We start from the raw sequence: 19,299 nt of genomic DNA on the forward strand, positions 1-19,299 counted from the left end.
AACAAAATCTGCTGATGTGGGCACCTCTTTTGCAATGTTTTTGTGCATGGCTTAATTGCAAAGCTGTCCCTAGCCGTCCCCTGTAGGTGCGGGATTGTCGATGCTTGATTTATGTTGTAGTGGTGGTGTGTTATTTCTTTAATGGGTTTTTCATAAACTCAGACTCCCCCAGGGCTGCAGCTGCACCGGGACTGTGTTCAGGATGCCTCTGAAGAGACCCAAACAAGGGGCAAGTACCGCAGGACTGTTTGATTATTCGATGCCTTAGTCGGAAATGATATTTTAATGAGATCACATGATCATTAAGGGATCTACCATGTACAGCAGGTATATTAAAGAGGAAACTTTTTATTTGAGTATTTTTTAAATCTTACTAATCTTACATGCAGCGAGAAGTTTAAATAACCTATGGTAGATTCTGGTATTATTCTGCTTGCTGGGAATTTGCACCCTGCAGAATGAACAGAGCTGAATTTGATCTTTAATGTTGATTTTATGGGTTTTAGGCAAGCATTGCTTTAGATTTAAAAGGGAGGAATGAGCCAGAATATGAATGTTTACAGATGATGATCAACCCTATAATTAGATGTTTGTAAAGAACTTAAAAACATTTGTTGCTCCAATAAACAGGTGTTCATAAAGCTTGTTGAAGGAAGAGGGTATGTTGTCAGAGGGTGATGTTTGGGATTAGCAAGATCAGTGTGAAAATGTATACCTGTCACGTCGGCTGAACCCCAAGAACACTACAACACCCAACATGCTGTTCGTCACCTGGCTAACGACTCAAACAATCATACACATTCCTTCGGACCCTCATCACGGGAATATTGATATCACCCGTTTCTCTACATTCAACTGTATTTAAACCTACCTAGAACTTCCCAGCATTGTGAAGCATTGCCACTAGTATCTACTGTGCATACTGAGCAGTCATTTCTTGACTTCTCGCCTGTGTATCGGTTTTGTTTTGTGCTTTTCTGTCTTCTGATTTTTGCCTGCCCCTTTTTGGAATAGTTTGCCTGGTTTATGATGGCTCTCTGGTTTTTTGACTCAGACTGTTTACTTTAATGATTTGGATTACCCCTGTCTTTGTTTTCCTGGTTTTGACCCTGGCTTGTTCACCCACCACGAACTTGGAATACAATAAATCCATCGCTCTACATCCGCGAGCGTCTGACCTAGGTTGCCCTGTCACAATACCCAAATTAGGAGATTAATAGTCAAAGCCTAAGGTATGTAGGGAAAGCCTCTCTTATGTTTTAAGAGGCAGCCTTTGGATGTTGCAAAATTAGATTTTCTGTTTCAAGGCACATTTTGTGTCTTGAAGGTGATCTTAAAAGGTTTCCCACTACAATAATCTTATTTCAAGGACTACAGGTCCTTCAGCAGTGTGTGTGTGTGTGTGTGTGTGTGTGTGTGTGTGTGTGTGTGTGTAGTGTGTGTGAGCGCGCGTGAGCGCGCGTGTGCGTTCATGCATGTCCTATCATGATAAGAGAGCATAAAAAATGTGATTGTGCTGAGACGTTTGGCTGGTTTCAACAATGAAAATAATTTTAATGTTGAGCTTTATTTATTTATTTTTTTAAATAAAAAAGTTTTTTTTTTTTTTAAAGATTTTTCTGTGGTTGCAGGGATTAGGATTAAGGTTTTGTCATAGGCATATCAATACTTGCCTTCAAAAACATACAAATGGAAACACCCTACAAAGATGTAAGTAACACAAGAGGACGTGTGTGTGTGTGTGTATATGTGTGTGTGTGTGTGTGTGTGTGTGTGTGTGTGTGTGTGCGTGTGTGTGCGCGTGCGACTGCTCCACTGACGTTCTCCCATTGGTGCCACTTCATTAACGGCAGCACGCGCAGTACTTGTGCATCCAGTCAAGAGAGCCTATGAGACACCCCAGGTAGCGTGCGCCCTTCCTGGTGCGCGCGCGCGCGTGGATATTTACATATCCTTGCATTTGCTGCGACGCTGGCAGCAAATGACGAACAAGCTTGTAAATATTTGAATTTGCAAGCAGCCCAGCGCTGTTGGGCAATGGAGCATCATTCGGGACCAAGCAGTGCACAGCCCCCCCCCACCCCCCCCCCCCCCACCCCATGCATCTTCCACACTTCATATCGCATTGTCATTGATCGCTCACGATTTTAGTACTTTACTTCTCGGATTTTCATTAAAAAATAAATGCCTACTGCTCCATAGGCGCCAGCGGAACGACAGTGACCAGGAGAAACGGCAATCAAATATTTATTGTACTGGGAGCCTTCAAGTTTGAGATAGGTAAACTTGAAACCCAGCCGTGACAAATCAGAGAGAACCAGGAGGAAGAGTGAAAACATGTATTATTAAGACCGACACAAATATCCATATCCGACTGTTGTGCCTCTGTCGTTAAACACTGCTTTTTGATAGAGATTCATCAGCAGTGTGCTCAGGATCTGACTTCCTAAATTTGAGCTCTTCACGCGATTGCGTAACGGCACGCGCCAGTGGCAAAATTGCTTTCAAACTTCTTACCACATCCAAGAGGGTAAAGTGAAAGTTTCACAGCAGTGTCAGTTTATCGGGTGTTTTGCGATATGAAAAAAATAGAGTGCAAAATGCTATTTAATAATAATACTGTTAGTCGTCCTGATGTAGTTTGTGTCTAACAAGACATAAAATGGGTCTCAGTAAATTGTATTCGGAGGGGATTAATAATGTCTTAAACTCAGAATGGAGAACATTCCACGGAAAAGTAATTTGAGGGCATATTTCAAGCAGAATACGTGCATAGGGCTACATATTTCTTATGTAGGTCTATTTTGAGCTTTGAAAGTCCCCTACTAAACAGATCTGAAACTACAGTGGATAAAAATGAGATGAGAGACAAACACCAGACTTTGTACTATTAAAGACGGCCAGACCTTGCACAAAGTTATCTAGGTTAATTCATCATTAGTCTGTTGCGAACATTTTACTGAATTAAGCATCCCGATCGTTAGCGCGCATACATAATTGTGATGTGATCCACCCATTAGCACACGCTATTATGTTTTCAAGTTTGCCTTAATCTTTAATCACCACAAAGGTACTATATTGTTATTTTTAACACGTCATTATTTGGATAGTCTTTTTTCACGAGGGGTGGGGTGTCTCCACGGGCTTCCGATCCGATGTTCTCTTCGTACCGCTCGTGTTTTTAACAGAGGTTCTGTTTGCAGGGTCTTCTGATATCTCAAAGCTGCCAGTTAAGAGGTCCAGTTAATCACTGGGGAGGTCTTGTGCTTTATCCGTGGATGCCTCTGACTGCTGCTGTCTACATCTCTCAAGCCTCCATCCTTATACATTTTGCCTGGTTTGAAAACGCTCACATGACTGTACACTAAGATGACACGATCTCCTACATGCGTTCATCCCACCGTCTGTATGAGCATCACTTAAACCATAATGATAACGCAAATAGACATACGGATTCCTGACAGCTCCAACCAGCACGGCACGCTCCAGCCCACATCTACTTTACCTGTATATTTCCCGGGAGTATCACGAGAGCAGCGTTAGCATTGAGTGTGTAATATTTAAACTGACTGGATTGCCGGTGGGAAACGGCGCAGGTAATGGGAACCGATAGGGCGCGGGGCGTCGACACCGCGTCGTCTTCAGCCCGCGCGCTCACCCATCCCGCGGCGCGTGACATGGATACAGAGGCAGATCAGCCCCTGGCCCTCACGAGAACCGCTGCTGGTCTGAAAACGTGGTCTGGACACGCGACTCCCGAAGCGACGGGTCGTGCGTTATAGCGTAATATCACGCTCTAGGACGCATCTAAATATGTTTGCAATGACGAGTATTTTTAATTTGTGGTAAAAGAGGCTTTCTTCTTATGAAGACTCTAACGGAATAAAAAAAACGAGGCAACAAATCTATCCAGCAAGTGGAATGTTAGTTGTGGAAATGTTTGCATAAAATTATGCTCTTGGAATTATTTACACATAGCCGGATTTCCACCCCACAAACCCATTATGGGAGCACAACGAAAAAAGTTAAGAAAAAAGATGAAAGCAAGATGCCGTCTCCCCCTCCTCCACGCGCCAACTAGTGCATATTAATACAGTGATATTTCAAACAAGGTATTTGCGGTATTTGTGAATCCGAATAAACTGAATAGGAATAGCTGAGAATTATTTGTTTTACTGAATCGATTTACATAGAACAGTGAAAACACAATCACCATATTACTGCTTAAGATTAATGTAGAGTTAGGAGCGTGGCAAAAACATCTGGAGTCTTTCACTGAAAAAATAGAAAAAAATTGCATGATTAAAAGATTTTTAAATTTTTTAAATAGGCCCACTTTATTAAATTTAAATTTGGCAAGTTGATGAAATTGTGCTAAAATGTTTGTTTTTTAACTACTGTTTGGATCAAAAACATCAAATATATATTGCGTCTATGAACAGCAAAGCGGTTTATATCAAACACCACCAACAAAGAGCTAGGTCATAAAAACATACTTCAGAGTCCTGGAGAAATTGAATTTTGTCTCAGTAAAATGAAACACAGACAGTAAAAATAAATTGGATCCAAATGCTGCTTATTAACTACATAGTTTTGTTGCTTCGTACTCTGTGTAGTAAGGGTGTCTGGCACCAAAAGCCTGCAGTGCTGTGAGAATTCTCAGGACCTCAGAGCTGGAGAGTTTGAGTCGGTGTCGAAGTAGACAGGAGAACAGATCCAGAGGCACCAGCCCAGGTGGAGAAAGCCTGTTCACCCTGCGTCGGATCTCGGTGAGCTGCAGCAAGGCGGAGTCCTGGGATCCCTGAGTGTATGGGTAGTCCAACTGCAGGATCAGGTCCTGGATGGCTTCCGGGTCGAAGTGCACGCTATAGCCAAGGAGCTGCATGCTGCTGATCTTCATGTAGCCGAAGTTCTGCGAGGCATCCGTGCCATCGGTGGGCTCCGAGTAGGCCGTCTCGTTGTCCTGCACGAAGTCGGCCCGGATCCGGCTTCGCAGGTAGAAGTGGACCGTCTCGAAGAAGCTCTTCCAACGGTTTCCTAAAGTCAAAGTCCAGTTGTAACAGTCCATTGGGATGTCGAGCTTGGCCTTCTCCCAGTCGGGGTATCCGCTTTGCCCGACAGGCATGGTCCAGCTCTCCGAGTGGCTCCCGCCGAACGGGTTGACGGAGACGGCCAGCGCCGGCTCCAGGGTGGAGTTCTTGGTGGTGCAGATCTGTAGCGAGACGCCCAGCAGCATGTGTACCCGGCCAGACTTGAGCCGGTTGCTCTTTAGCGTCAGAAGCATCCTCTTCCTCCAGGAGGGGTCGAACCAGGCGTTGAGGTGCACGTCGTTGCTGACGAAGACGGCAGGTGCAGCGATGCGGCCGTCGCGTCTCCGCAGCAAGTGCCGCAGCTCCAGGTCATGCAGGTCTGTCTCGAAGCCCAGGTAAGGGTCGGCAGGGTCGGGCACGGCGGGCCGGCACAAGCCGTGGCTCAACGTGAACCCGGGGTTGCAGGCCGAGCAGCGCGTCCGGTTGTCCGGTGAGCAGGAGGAGCAGCGAGGTCCATCCCCCACTGCACAGGGGATCACAGCCTGGCACGAGGCATGCTCGGCCGGGCACAGGCAGCGCTGTGCCTCCTCCGAGTAGAATCCCAGCCTCTGGCCCTCGCCGCAGTACAGGATGGAGAGGACGCGATGCAGCCAGTAGCCAAGAGACCTGCGAGCCACACATTAAGCAAACGAAGAAACCCAGAGGTGAGGATACAGCGAAACAACAGAGCGAAACAAATCAAAGCTAGAGGGAACAAAAAAATCCCTAATTATATGTAGTTCATGTGTGCAAATTGCAGAAAGAAACACAATGGCACCACTAAAAGTAACAAATGACCACAATATAAAAATAATAGACAGCAAATGAACAATTTGCATTTTGCAATACTGATAATGGCTTTCAAACATCACATTATGGTAAGACCTGCTTTTAAAGGCATAAATGGCAGGAAAAGAGCCCACTAATGCTGTCTAATAGCTCCAAAAGTTGCAGCCAGTGGTGCAATAAAACATTAGTCATTAGCAGTAGAAAACAGATAGAGAAACAAAACAGAAATGGTTAAACCACAGGGCTTTTAAATTGTAATGTACTTATGAAGATTTTAGCAGGTGCCTTTATGTCACAGGTTAATAATACTTTTGATCCTCACAGCCTCGCGATCGAATTTGAGGGCGTCCCCTCCAGAGAGTTTTCTGAATCCCACACAGGTGCTAAAACTTCACAACCTTTTAGTGGAGCACTTACCTCTCCCTGGGCATGACTATTTTGGGCCTGGAGTGGCACCTCCTGCTGAGGCGGAAGAGGCGGTGGGTGGTGCGGCGGGCCTTGCTGAGCAGGAGGCTCACGCGGCTCTCCAGCTGGGCGTAGCGCCGCTGCAGGGCGCCGTCGACCCTCCACGCCTGCCGCACCGCCGTGGAGTTCAGGATGGCAAGCATTGGCAGGCGGCCCACGAAAGCCTGGAACTCATCTGCTCGGAATGGACAGGGAGGCCTGGAATGACCGATTAGTATATACTAGGGATCTGTTTACTGCTTGGGAAGCAAATAGGGACTGGCCAAATGGAATAATAATGAGTCAGGTTTTGTGGACTATGGGGCTTCGGACTGGAGAAGGTCATATCGGCAAACAGAAAAACTCTAATTCCGCCACTCATCATGTGAAGTGACAACCATGTCATTTACACTTACTGCAGTGATTTATCAGTGATCAAAATACATCACTAAAGGTACAATGCATCATGATATGCTTTACAGTGAAAACCGTCTATGTCTTCTATCTAAACAACAACAAAAACATATAATATAGTAATAAGTAATGGACATTCATAAGTCACCCAATAATTGGCTAAAAAAAGAATACTTTTAGCACCTGACTCCTCGAACTCCTGGTTGGCCTGGCTCCAGGCCCCCTTAGTGCGCTCCAGGGAGTCTTCGTTGGCACGGATGTCCACATGGGGGCAGTTGCAATGCGGATGCTCGTGGTCGCACTGGCACCAGCAGTCATTGTTTCGGCATACAAACTGACCCTCGCCGCTACAGCCAACATAGCCCAGGGCGGCCTTGACGAAACGGCTGCGCAGGTATGCGGGGAGCAGAGCCTGGATGCCTGGGGAATAAAACAGGGGCATTTTATCGCTCCTGCGCCAGTTGCTGAACCATCGCAGGGCAGGTGAGTCCTGCCAACGAGTAGCACGGTGTGTAATCTGCTGGCCAGAAGCGGTGCTTTGATCATGTGGCTTCCGTAGCATGTCATTCATGAGCAGGAGCTGTTACGGTGCTAGGAAGTGTCAGATATTTTCGAGTGTGTTTCTACCTTGTAACTGAACCTTGTTCTCTGGGCTGTGAACCAAAACTGAGCTGACCGAGTCAAGGTTGTCATAGTTACTGCAGCCGAGAGGGCCAGTCCTGGTCTCTGTTACCTGAAAAGGGAGAGAAGGTGGAGTAATGAGCTTCACTGAAATGTTAAGGCACACAGCATCTGATTATAAGTTGTCTGAATATCTCTGTTAATGTGTTTGACTGTCTCATCTGTTAAACACTAACTGCAGTATTAAATCCAAATACATTAATTGGGTCCTTATTTGTAAGTCATCAGTTCATCATTAATCAAACAATGGCAACCAAAATGCGTTTCCTCCGCTTTGCTAGTCTACAGTCTACAGCAGGGGGCAGCAACTCATGGCCAAGCACACTATGGGTTTCAAATTAAAAACAAGTATCTTAATTCCTTGTAGTATTGGAAAAGAGAGTAATTAAATTGATATTTCTATTATTTGTGGGCTACCATTAACGTCTTTCACAAATCAACCAAGTTTACACTTCCTAATAATAAAGAATTTGTAACCAATTCAAAAGGAACAGAATGTAATTAGAGTACATTATTGGCACTGAATCATTTGGACTAAACTCAACAACTGCATGATTTCCTCTGGCTATTTAGAGCTGAAGAACGGTGTGACTCATGTTATGATACAATTGATTAGTCTATTGTCATCGCTTGAATGATTAATCGATGATTAGTCTATTGTCATTGCTTAAATGATTAATTGTTGTATTGGTGTATAGTGCAGTTCTTAAATAAAACTAAACAATCAATAAAAGAGCAGCAGAGTTATGAGAAGTTACACATCATTCAGCATTCCTAAAAAAAATTAATAGAGCTGAATAAAATTTAAAAATCTGAATAAATTCTTCAAAGTCTTACTAAAGAGTCAAGGACAATAAGTAGGTGAGTGTGTGTGAGAGAGCAAAAAGAGAGAGAGAAAGAAAGAGCTTCATTACACCCACAGCAGGCTCCTGTGTTCCTCTTAATGGTGCTGCAAGGAGATTCATTAGAGGTACAAACTCTTCGGCAGGGTTCAGGCTTACTGGCTCGATGCACGGCCCCATAACCACAGTGAAAGTCAAAGACCTTGAAGCCCACTAACAAAGCACCCTTTGTACTGCATGCAAATGCACATTAAATACCCAAGAAGGAAAAAATAAGCCAGCATTAACACAGCTGTCAATTCACTGATCCTTCTGTTAAGATGACGTTTAGCTAGCTTTGTTTTGGCTGACTGGGTAACATTCCCCTAGTAACTGGGCAGGGGTAGCTAATATACTTGACTTGTAATCAGAAGGTTGCTGTTTCAAGCTCCTCAGCTGCCAGTATTGGGCCCCTGTGCAAGGCCCTTAACCCTCAAGTTGTACTCCGTCATAATTGTAAATTGTTTTGGATAAAAGTGTCAGATAAATGTAACTGCAGTTATACTACAGTCTCAGTTTAAATGCAGAGAGTTTCTTCTCTTCAAAAGAATGTATTACATTTGATGATTCAGATTTTTTGTGCAGTTCACCATGACAAATGAACATGCACCAAAAAGTATGCAAAAATTCCAATTGTGAAAAGAATTCAAGTGTTCACATGGCAATTAATGGCCAATATACTTTCATTTAACATATTATTAAAAGAATGCACCTGCAATAAAGTGCCATAAAATAGGTTATTAATCATTCAGAGTGGTTCAGTATGGATTTAATGTTTTTTTGTCAAATGTTCTAGAGTTACAGAGTAATAGAGTTATAGAAGATGTTCAAATTGTGCCATGGAATTTACACTGGAGTATTATTTGGAGTATTTCTTTAATACCACAAGACTTCAGTATGAGTTATTCTTTTAATACCACAAGAATTCAGTATGGAGTATTCCTTTAATACCGCAAGACTTCAGTTTCTTTCAGTCTTCATTTTAGAAGGACAAAACCTGAGAAACAATGTCATTTAAAAAAAAACAACAACACCCACCTACAGTCCTTCCCTCAGGATCTTTATACCTTTTTAGCCAATTCATATTTTTTGTTCCACCTGCAACTACACCTGAGCCAGGTAATCATAGCTTGCACGATCACGCCCGAGTCTGGCCGGACATGTCAGGAGCTGAAGTGAAGCCAAACAAAAAGGAAAGAAAAAAAATAAAGTTGGCCTGGGCCAGATCTTATTCACAGGCACTTCTAGCCACCGACTAAACATTAGAGCCCAAACAAACATCTTTGGTTCCTGTGGCGCTGGGGAATTCTGCAAAGTGGGTTCCTCTGGACTAGCTAATGACACCCTGCGGTCAGATTCACTTTGAGCATTTCTTAGCAGCTTATCAATTCTAAAGTAGGAGGAAAGGAAAGTCTGGGCATTGGCTGAAGTCCTCCTAGCGTGCTTTTTTAATGATTGAGCAAGCCCTAATCGTAGCTTGGAAAATGGCTAAGAAAATGCCTAAACAATCTAACTGCAGCTAACTTTTCGCACACCATCCAGCTGCACCAATTAGAAGGATTATTAAGAGACGCTCAGTGTATTTAACCCTTCAGGAGCTATAGTAAGTTCTGAATGAATGAACAAAAACTGAACAGTATTCAGTATTCACAGTCCAATATCAAGGACTTTTTTCATTTAATGAAAGCTAACACAAGTTAACTCAATCGATATTTATTAATAACGGAGTGTTTTATTATAGAAATAATAGACTTTTTAAAACCAAATCCATTTATAGCTGATTTTTCTTCAAGGAATTGAAATATCTCTTAATAACCTTTTCACACATCAAAACTGCTGTGACTGTATATTTAATTGAAATGGTAACTCTGCAACTTGTACTTTTACTGTGAAGCAGGTCCTTTGTTGAAAAAAATTGCCTGCGGTTTATAACATTGTCAGAGGAGCCTGAAGTGGTTTGAGCCTGAATTCGGCTCGTAGAGAACTAACCCAATGCCACGTGTTTCAGATCTTGGCAGTAGAATCTGAACTATTGTTCAAAAAACCCATATTCTATTCTGTAAGGCTTTTCTGAAGTTCCAGAGGCAGGGGATCTGAAGTCCGTGAAAGGCATGGATCCTGCATTTTCCTGGCCAAAATCCTGCACTATTGCTTATCAGGCACTTGTTCAGTGCTTTACCTTACAGCATCTTTTACCTTACATGCATTGCATAAATCTAATATGATGGAGATACCACTTTTCTGTGGCATTTAATATTCTCTCAAGGTCTGTATCCTCTTGCATTTTTAATTGCTTTTTATCATGTCATTTTCCTCATCTGATAGCTAAGATATGACAAGGAACATATCTGATATCATCTGAGATGAGGTATATAAGATCCATTCAGTTCTTTGGACAAACGATTGCTCATGTTTGGTACATTTATTATTATTATTATTATTATTATTATTATATCTTCATGCTAAGCCAGGCCACTGTTAGGGGTAGCATCTGGGGCTCTAATGAAGACCCAGCTAAATGAATAAGGCCTATGACCTCCTCTCTCTTGCATCATCATTAAACCCCTAATTTAATCCATGCCTGCACTCTTCTTCCCCAGTCACCTGTTCATCTGTCAGGGTGGTGCTGAGGAATCACTCCCCTTGCAGCCGGAGTTTTAAACGCTCCTCGGAGGCGGCCCACGCGCCGTGTCTGTTCTTCAGAGCGCCTCGTTTTTCTCGCCGCAAATATAGTTAATAATGAGAGGAATTAGCCATTGTGGAGAGGAATATGAATAGACATGCCAGGTTCATCCGTCACCGTGACACCTGCCCCCGTCCCTCGTTAATGGAGCACCGTTCGCAGTCATCTCAACCGCAGTGGAAAAGTAAATACGACGACTCTAAACCTGGGTTGCGTGTACCTGGGTTGTGAATTACTCCTGAAGGAGCAGAGGCAGAAGCCTATTTATTCTTGGATGATAATGTGAAAACATTTGCACTAAAATGAGTACTTAAGTATCATGGCTAAAAGTAAATGCCATTATATAATTTTTCTCAACTAGGTTTATCCCTTTTCAATGTATTCCACTTGAAATGAAGCTCAGAAAGGCTTTCAAAGAATTCATTTGTTATTTAGACTACCTTATTACTGCACACAGCTATAGTTCATTCACGAAAACTCATTTATTTTCATTTATCATGAATCTTTAATTAAAAAAAATAAAAATGCTGGTTTCAAAATATGACTACTGATGCTAGATGTGTAGCATGAGTGATTATCCACCGCTACGCACAGCTACACTTGACACATTCATTAATCTACTTACAGCATGAAAGGTTTTCAAACTTTGCAGACTGCACTAGAATGTTTAAAAAATATTATATTAGTATTTACTCAGGTTACCCTCAGAATATAGTAGAACAGTAAAAAACGAGTTTCAGTCACTTTCAGTTTGTTCCCTAATGCATAGTACTGAAGACACCTACCCAAGGCGTCTCTAAGGTTCCGCATACATTCTGCCCTCGTGTGAAAATATCATTCATCGTATGCAGAAACAGGACATGGAGCAAGTCTCACACCTAAAGGCAACTGAAGGGAGTGCACGGGCCCGGTCTGACTGCTGCGGAAAGGCAAGCGCTGTACCTTAATTGCTGCGGTGGCGATCTGGAGGTGGTGGAGCTTGCGTAGTGTGCTGTCCCTGTCGATGAAGTAGGAGGCAGCGAGTTGATGCAGGGCCTCCAGGGATAGAGGCGAGGCTGTGCCGTTGGCAGCCGAGCGGCCAGGCGGGCCGCCACTCAGCTTCCCCTTATCCACGAAAATGGTCAAGGACTCCTCCCCTGGCAGGCGAGAGCGTGGCAAGAACCATTAGCCCCGCGCCAAGGCGACCGATCAGCTCTAATCACCCACAGCCCGAACTCTCTGTCTCTATCCTTGGCCGCCAGGAGCTCAGTGAACCCTGCAGCCCTTGCCGAATCCCGGAGGGCTCATCACTTATTTTATGGATGATATGCATGTGGGGGTATCGTTCATCTCTAAATGGGCGAGGGAGAACCGAAGTCAATTGACTCTGCTGGAGGGTTTATTTAGGGAGAATGCATTTTGGAGAAAAATGAATCCAGTCAGGGGGTGTTCTGTGGTGAATCAGGTAGAGCTTTAACCGATCTCCCAAAGGAGCCCAAATGAGGGCAGAGGAGGTACGTTTAGTGACTGAGATATCGATCATAGCATCACCTTGGTGTGCAGTGTAATTACTCTTTAGAAAAAGGCAGCTGTGGAGCTCCTTTTACAGTTACAGCACCATAACTGCCATGGGCCAATCATCACACACAGGCAGCATGAGGTGGGAAAATTGGCATCAATACCAGCCTCTCTCGTGTTCATCTTCCAGTTATCTCACTTTGCAATGTCTATTCTTTAGGTACTCTGAACTGTATGCTCAGTTCAAAACACCTAGAGCACATAAGAGAACACCTCCCACTAACAGCCCTGCAATTATGACTAATAGCCTAGCCTGTTAAAGTTGGACAACCACTGTTTACCAACATAATGTATTTCTTTTGCATTTTTGTGATATTTTCATATATTTTATAATACACTTTTGTGACACTACATTTCTCAGGCTCGTTAAACTGCATCTAGATAGCCAGAGAGCAGCACCTTGACTGTCTTTATGCCTTCCAGCTCACACTGTGCTACAGTGTACTGCCTTATTCAACACCTAAGGTTAAATGGCACTATGTCATTGTCCTGGAGAGAAAACACATTTTACACTTTAACCTAAAATTGCCCTTAAGCCTACACTTGAAGATGGTTCACATTTTAGCAATGCAATGCAAATTTGTGAGTATGCTTTATTTTACAAATAATATTATGACAGTTACTGACCGTATACAGTATCAGAAACTGTAAGCAAACTTAAGCAAATCTATTTAAGGATGTGATGATTTTGGTACGTGGTTTCTAGAAAGCTGGTAGGTATAAGCTTCCCTTCCTTTTTAGCTACACTATCCTTGCAACTCCAGTGCAAAACTAAGGAAACGACCTTTAGACATCAAACATGTTTGGGTTGATCAATGACATTCAAGGTAAGGGCAAAATGCTGTAAATTGATTTTTCACTGTACTGTACCTTTCACCTGTTAAAGTTCAGGCTTAATATTTAGTTATTAATCTTAAAACCTGAAAATTCAGTAACTACTGTGAAATATGGGGAAGCCACATTGAAACTGACATGGAAGGTGCATAGATACAACAGTGGGATTGAAGTGGCCCTTGGAGAGCAAGGGGCCACACCTTCACATAAAATCCATTGGGGGGAATTAAGAATAACTGATGAGAAAACGGGAATATCAGAAATTAGCGCTGAACTGTCCTCATACCATGAGGACACTTACGCATCCCCTTACCTCCCAGGGTGGCCGATACCAGGAAGTGAGTGCCATACTTCCTTATGAGGCTGTCCGTAATCCTCTGCAAACTTGGCCTCCTCCCCAGCTGACGGATGTTGTGGATGAAGTCTGGGTCAAAGGGCGCAGCCATACCTCGGGCCTCCGGCCGCTCCGCCACCAGGCTGTTCACCTTCCATCGGCCAAACTCCCTGTGGAGCCCCACAAGCGGAGCAGACCATTCAGGACACCCCATCTGGTTCCCTCCTACACCGTATCACAGTCGTTTCGCAGCCTCCCCTGGGTTAGCTCAGTGTGTCTCCCCTCCATCTCTGCCTTGCCCCCGCCCCCCCCCCCCTTTGTTTTTGCTCCGGATCCGTTCCAAACTTTGCCACTGTAGTCAGCCAACACATGCAGGGACAGTGCGGGGTATTTGATTGGGCTGGGACTTCAACAGTCTCAACAGGGGGCCAGGTGCAGGATCCACCTAAGCACACTGTAGTGCTTCACAAAACGCTCAAAATGGCATCCACACGCATCCTTCTGTTCTAAGCCCGGCCGAGCCGTGTTCTGCCTGCACTCTTCTGCAGTGCATAAACCCACGAATCTATCAGGTGGAGCATACCGTTAACTGGTCAAATAAGTTGAATTATTAAAATGTTACACTTGAGTATCATATAACATGAAAAGTCCGCATATATCTTTTCATTATTTGTGGGATTAATTTACGAAGGCATTTCATCTTTCAAAGCCCATAGCTTATTAACACCATCCACTGTAATAATTGTCAGTAACAGTTTACATTATATTGCCACAGTTACCACACTGTTATAGTTTATATCTACATTATACTTTACATTACATAGCCATACAGCGTAATACAGTGATTAACAGTGCGTAACAACTGTTTGAAATTGGTACTTGTGCTGACCTTACTCTATGCACACTAATACTCTGTTTTTCATTATGAGTATCAGAGTGTGATGCACATTGTTATTCAGTATATTAAACTGTAATTAATCACAGTGTAACAGGGTAACAGTGTAAAGTGAATTCTGTTTTAGACGTTGATAGTATGCACACAAACAAACCTGACAGGATGGATGGCTGATCTCTCTATCTCTGAGATGTCTGGCAGCACTTGCTACTGGCCCTAGGGGACTTCCATCTCAGGTTTGCCCCCCCCCCCCCCCCCCCCGCCTACATAAACACTTATCTTTGCTTGAATATCAGTAACACACTCTGTAACACTGTGTAATACTTAATACATCAACATGACATAATTTTTAAACTTATCATTTAACGCTCGCAGCTACATCGGCTAGGCCCACTGCTTTTCATTCCTGTTCTGAACCACCAATCTTATCTGGAGGTCACATATGTGACATTTACAAATGTCTTTGCACCTGTGTAAAAGTTACCAGTCGTCTGTGCAATGCCATCTGTGTTGAGTCAATACACATGCCACCTACAGACATGTACCCCATATCAACCCATGACCGTCTGACCCATCTGGGCCTCCTACCACAAGGTCATTGGACCTACCGTGCCGCAGACTTAATATTTATTTTCGTTTTGTTTACTCATCAAGTTCCCACAATACCATTCCATATTGGAACCACACAGGAGACAGCTCAGGAAGAAATCTTCCCCTGCAGATTAAAAAGCACCAGCCCCAACTCGCTTACCTTGATCAACACAAGCCCTCAGGATTCAGGGGAACCAATAGAATCACTTGTCTGAAGAGGCCAATCCTGGAGGGAGCAATCATAGACTGAACGGAGGACGTCATTACCACCAATCAGCCCAATGACAGAAGTTCTGAATGGGTGTGGAGAGGTCTGATGGGTGGCACAGCAATGAGGTGCTAACCAGTGATGGAGTAATATGGCGTTCCGCTCAAGAGCCTTCGGCACTGTCCTGAAGGCACCACGTAATCAAAAATCAGAAAGCCACCATGTAATCAGGGGCAAAGAGCGTAGCAGCAAATGAAGATGAGGTCAAGTGGAAACCGAAGCTAATTCTCCAATCAGAGAGGGTTCTACTACAAAGCAGGAACATCAGGGGAAAGGTCAATGGCTTTTATGTGGTGATTTGGGGAGGGGGAATCCATTTCTAAACTGAATTTCACTTTCTACGCAATTAAAGAGAAGACTTTGCAGCTCCTGATGCAACCATTTTAATCATCACAGCCGAATCTCAGCAGCTGTCACAAATACAGGGTCCAAACTGGCACAAAATGTTAGACAACAGGAAAACAACTGAACATAAGTAACCTTTACTGCACAAGTTGAATAGCCGAGCTTGTGGCATCCTCGCTATCTGTCTATACTGTGATAATCTTAAGAGTAAACGCCTATGCCATCTATCCACCTTTCTACTGATGCCATATCACACATGCACAGCCCATACGTATCTACGTGCTCTGCAAGAGTAGTTATGATCCGCTAGGGAAATGTCCGTCCAGCAAAAGGTATGTGAGGTGAAGGAATGTTACCACAAATCTTTTCATTTCACACAGTCAACAACTATCATACAATAAATGATCAGTTTCGGATGACAAGGTCAGTATCGTAAAAGTAAAACATTACGCAGTATCAGAATCAAAATTAACAGAAATTTCTAAACAACTGCTGGCTCATTATAATAAAAAGAAATGAGTATTTAAATGTATGGCAAAATTTTAGAATGATCTGGAGCATTTAGTCAGTTTTGTCACCACTATCTTATGTATAAAAAAATCTATCAAAAATAATTATTTTTATGTCAAGTAAGGCAAGTTAGCGTACCTGTAAATTTTGTATTTAGTTGTAAATCCGTGTTGGTATCGCTCCGTAAACTCGGTGAACTCTTGAGCGCGATGGAACGGACCTTTATCCGACAACAGCCACCCAAGAGGTTCAGAGGCGTTGGCACAAGCGATCACGGCGAGCAGAATCCAGCAACAGCGGAGATAGAGCACCATGCCCAACCATAGGGACATCAGGTAAAGCGGTCTAAGACCAACACTCCGTTCCTGCATTCTTCAGCCATGCACTCTTCAGCCATGCATTCTTCATTCTCCCAAGTCTCTCCTGCAGTGGCTCCAGTTTACGGTAAGACGGGGCATTTCGCGCTTCGTCTTGTTTATGGCAATCGCGCGTCACAACTCCAGGAGTGATGGAGAGGGTCACTACCTGACTTGTGGACGACTTTGGTTTGGAAACGCTGCGAACACCCTAGAAGGCTATTAGATGTGGTGCCAAATCCAAGGTCGCCAAAGCGCCACAGTGAAATACTACTCAATACATATGTGTTGTCTCCACAGACAGTTTGTCATATCAAATTAGGACACCGTTCAGTACAGTGTAATCGATCTAAAAGCCTTTCTCTGTTTTCTCAACCGAGCAGTTTGTTGTTAGAAATAAGTTGGCTGGCGTCGTGCAAAAATTCTGACAAACATAAAAGGAATCCAACTCTTAGAAATGACGATGCGTGGCAAGGTTTAAATAATAATAATGTAAAAAAACCCTGCAGGAGCCAGGTGAAACTAAACATCCGCTTAACAATGTTCTGTTCTGCCTTCAGGAGGCACTTCGGGTTTGCAATCAAAGAAGTGCACGCGCTCCTTGTCGCCGGTGCATTCAGAGGCAATCGCATTCATCTGCTCGCGGCCAGCTCGAGCAATATTTGTTCTTGTGTTTGTCTTCTCCGAAACATTCACTCCCTCACGCACTAAAGAAATGGACAAACTCTCGCTTGCTTGTCCGCCCACCCCACCTTAGACACGTCTCCTCCCTCTCAGCCCATTCGTATATATTTACTTTGTTTTCTTCCGTCAACATTACTGATTTCGGTAGTCTTATTATAAATAAGTGGCTTCAATTTTATGCTAATGGGTATTGGTCATGTATACATATTTTTTAATAAGATTTGCTAATGAGCTTTAGTGGGATATAGTTTGGATCATTTTTAGGATAGGATTTACCCAACCAACCAGCCAGGCAAACAAACAAAAATATAAATAAATACAAACATGAAGATAAAAAAAACCAAAACAGATTCTATTTGTTGGAAAGTATTCATGTATAACAGCTTGGTACGAATGACTTAATACAGGACATAAATTCTGTAGAACCCAGCAAAAATGCTTGTGTTAGGGTTTTTTTAAACAACAGGCCTACTCTGTTCTGCATAAAATCCCTTTGTGTTTGTGTGTGTGTGTGTGTGTGTGTGTGTGTGTGTGTGTGTGTGTGTGTGTGTGTGTGTGTGTGTGTGTGTGGCAAAAAGTGAGTTATAGAATTCAGATGGACCCCATACAGATGTTCACTTTTCATGCTCTCGTTAAATTTGCATGGCTAGTATCCTTGAATCTTTAAACCAACTGAGGTTCATGAATGAATCAATCTTGTAAGAAATCTCCTAGCAGGTTTTTGTGATCTGCAGACACCTTAAACTCAGTAATGCCGATGCAGTATTATATGCGTTCCACAGTAGGGAAATTACACCAGTCAGCTGAGACGATGTGCTCCACTGACACATCGAGACCTGGTTGTCCTTTGTGGAACAATTTGACTTTCCAGGGCAAAAAGCATGCAACGTTTGCTATTGTTGAATTTGCCGTTATTTGTTTTTTAACGAGAAAAGGAGGCAGAGATAGGAAAATGGGGAAAGGGCATGGAGAAAATATGAAAGAAACAGAGAGATAACTGTTCATAAAGAAAGAGAACGAGAACGAGAAGACAACAAGAGGCAGAGAGAGAAAGAGCGAGAGCGAGAGAGAGAGCGAGAGAGAGAGAGAGAGAGAGAGAGAGAGAGAGAGAGAGAGAGAGAGAGAAGAGGCAAAGTGCTCTCCTGGGGATAAAAACTCCAGTCTTCTGAACCTTTGTTCTTTGTGCACAGTATTCAAAATGCTCCTAAACCTCCGTCCCTAGTCTCTGATATGCTGGCATTTTTCTTCCTGTTCCCACCATTCCTGTGTTCTTACTTAACTCTCTTTTGTGTTACCCCGCCCCCTCCCCTCCAGGTCAGGCTGTGAGCAGTGAGCATCTCCTGTGACTCCCACTGCATAAGTCACACAGTCTGTCCCAGAGAGGAGCTTGATGTGGATTCCACCCAACACCCCTGTGTGACTAAGACGAGAAAGGCAGGCATGCATGATGAAGGACCAACAGAGTATTACACACAAGGTGTGTGTGTGTGTGTGTGTGTGTGTGTGTGTGTGTGTGTGTGTGTGTAGGCACAATGCTGTTAACCCACATTGCATCAATGGAAAGACTATACACAGGTGCATATCTGCAGCAATACCTGTGATCTGTGCTTTTTGGATGTGTTTTGTATATATTACATACCATTTAACTACAACAATGTAAATAATAAATAAGTGGTCATTCATGGATAAAACCATTAGCATTCTGTTCTGGGAAATGGGAATATCAGTTAATTTTTATTTTAAAAAAAGATTCCATGTGCACAGCAGTGCCAGAGAGCAAACACAAAAATTTGCATTCCAACGGAAAGCCTGAAGTTGTTTGTTGGGCCCATGTTTGCCAAAGGGCAGTGACTAATGCAGTACGTTCCAGCTATCTAACGAAAGGCTCCGCTAGCCACTCAAACATATGGCGTGCTGATTAATGATTACTTACTTTTCTGACCTTCATGACTCACTTACTGAAA

General features: G+C 43.4%; 1 protein-coding gene across 2 annotated transcripts; it reads right to left on the reverse strand.

Annotated features, from left to right (window-relative positions):
* Window positions 1-4,422: 4,422 nt before the first annotated feature.
* brinp3b (bone morphogenetic protein/retinoic acid inducible neural-specific 3b) lies at window positions 4,423-17,345 on the reverse strand. Of its 2 annotated transcripts, none has more exons than XM_027021053.2 (7): window positions 16,434-17,345; window positions 13,666-13,856; window positions 11,904-12,097; window positions 7,344-7,449; window positions 6,900-7,136; window positions 6,276-6,498; window positions 4,423-5,696 (listed from the first exon to the last, which is right to left on the reverse strand). In XM_027021053.2, exons 1-7 carry the CDS (start codon window positions 16,664-16,666, stop codon window positions 4,580-4,582), a joined length of 2,301 nt encoding a protein of 766 aa, XP_026876854.2. In that variant the 5' UTR covers window positions 16,667-17,345; the 3' UTR covers window positions 4,423-4,579. The 2 variants fall into 2 exon arrangements, with proteins under 2 accessions (XP_026876854.2, XP_035391917.1); XM_035536024.1 differs by lacking the exon at window positions 16,434-17,345 and adding an exon at window positions 15,333-15,480.
* Between the last annotated feature and the right edge of the window lie 1,954 nt (window positions 17,346-19,299).

Source organism: Electrophorus electricus, chromosome 18 (genome assembly GCF_013358815.1).
Source record: "Electrophorus electricus isolate fEleEle1 chromosome 18, fEleEle1.pri, whole genome shotgun sequence".
In the NCBI taxonomy this organism is placed as follows: domain Eukaryota; kingdom Metazoa; phylum Chordata; class Actinopteri; order Gymnotiformes; family Gymnotidae; genus Electrophorus; species Electrophorus electricus.

Excerpts from the sequence above, each read along its gene's own strand:
- brinp3b (XM_027021053.2), bottom strand. The coding sequence starts at position 16,666 with ATGCAGGAACGGAGTGTTGGTCTTAGACCGCTTTACCTGATGTCCCTA. Across the intron at positions 6,499-6,899 it reads CCAGGAGTTCGAGGAGTCAG|ATGAGTTCCAGGCTTTCGTG; the intron begins GTGCTAAAAGTA and ends CATTCCGAGCAG. Across the intron at positions 5,697-6,275 it reads ATAGTCATGCCCAGGGAGAG|GTCTCTTGGCTACTGGCTGC; the intron begins GTAAGTGCTCCA and ends TGTGGCTCGCAG.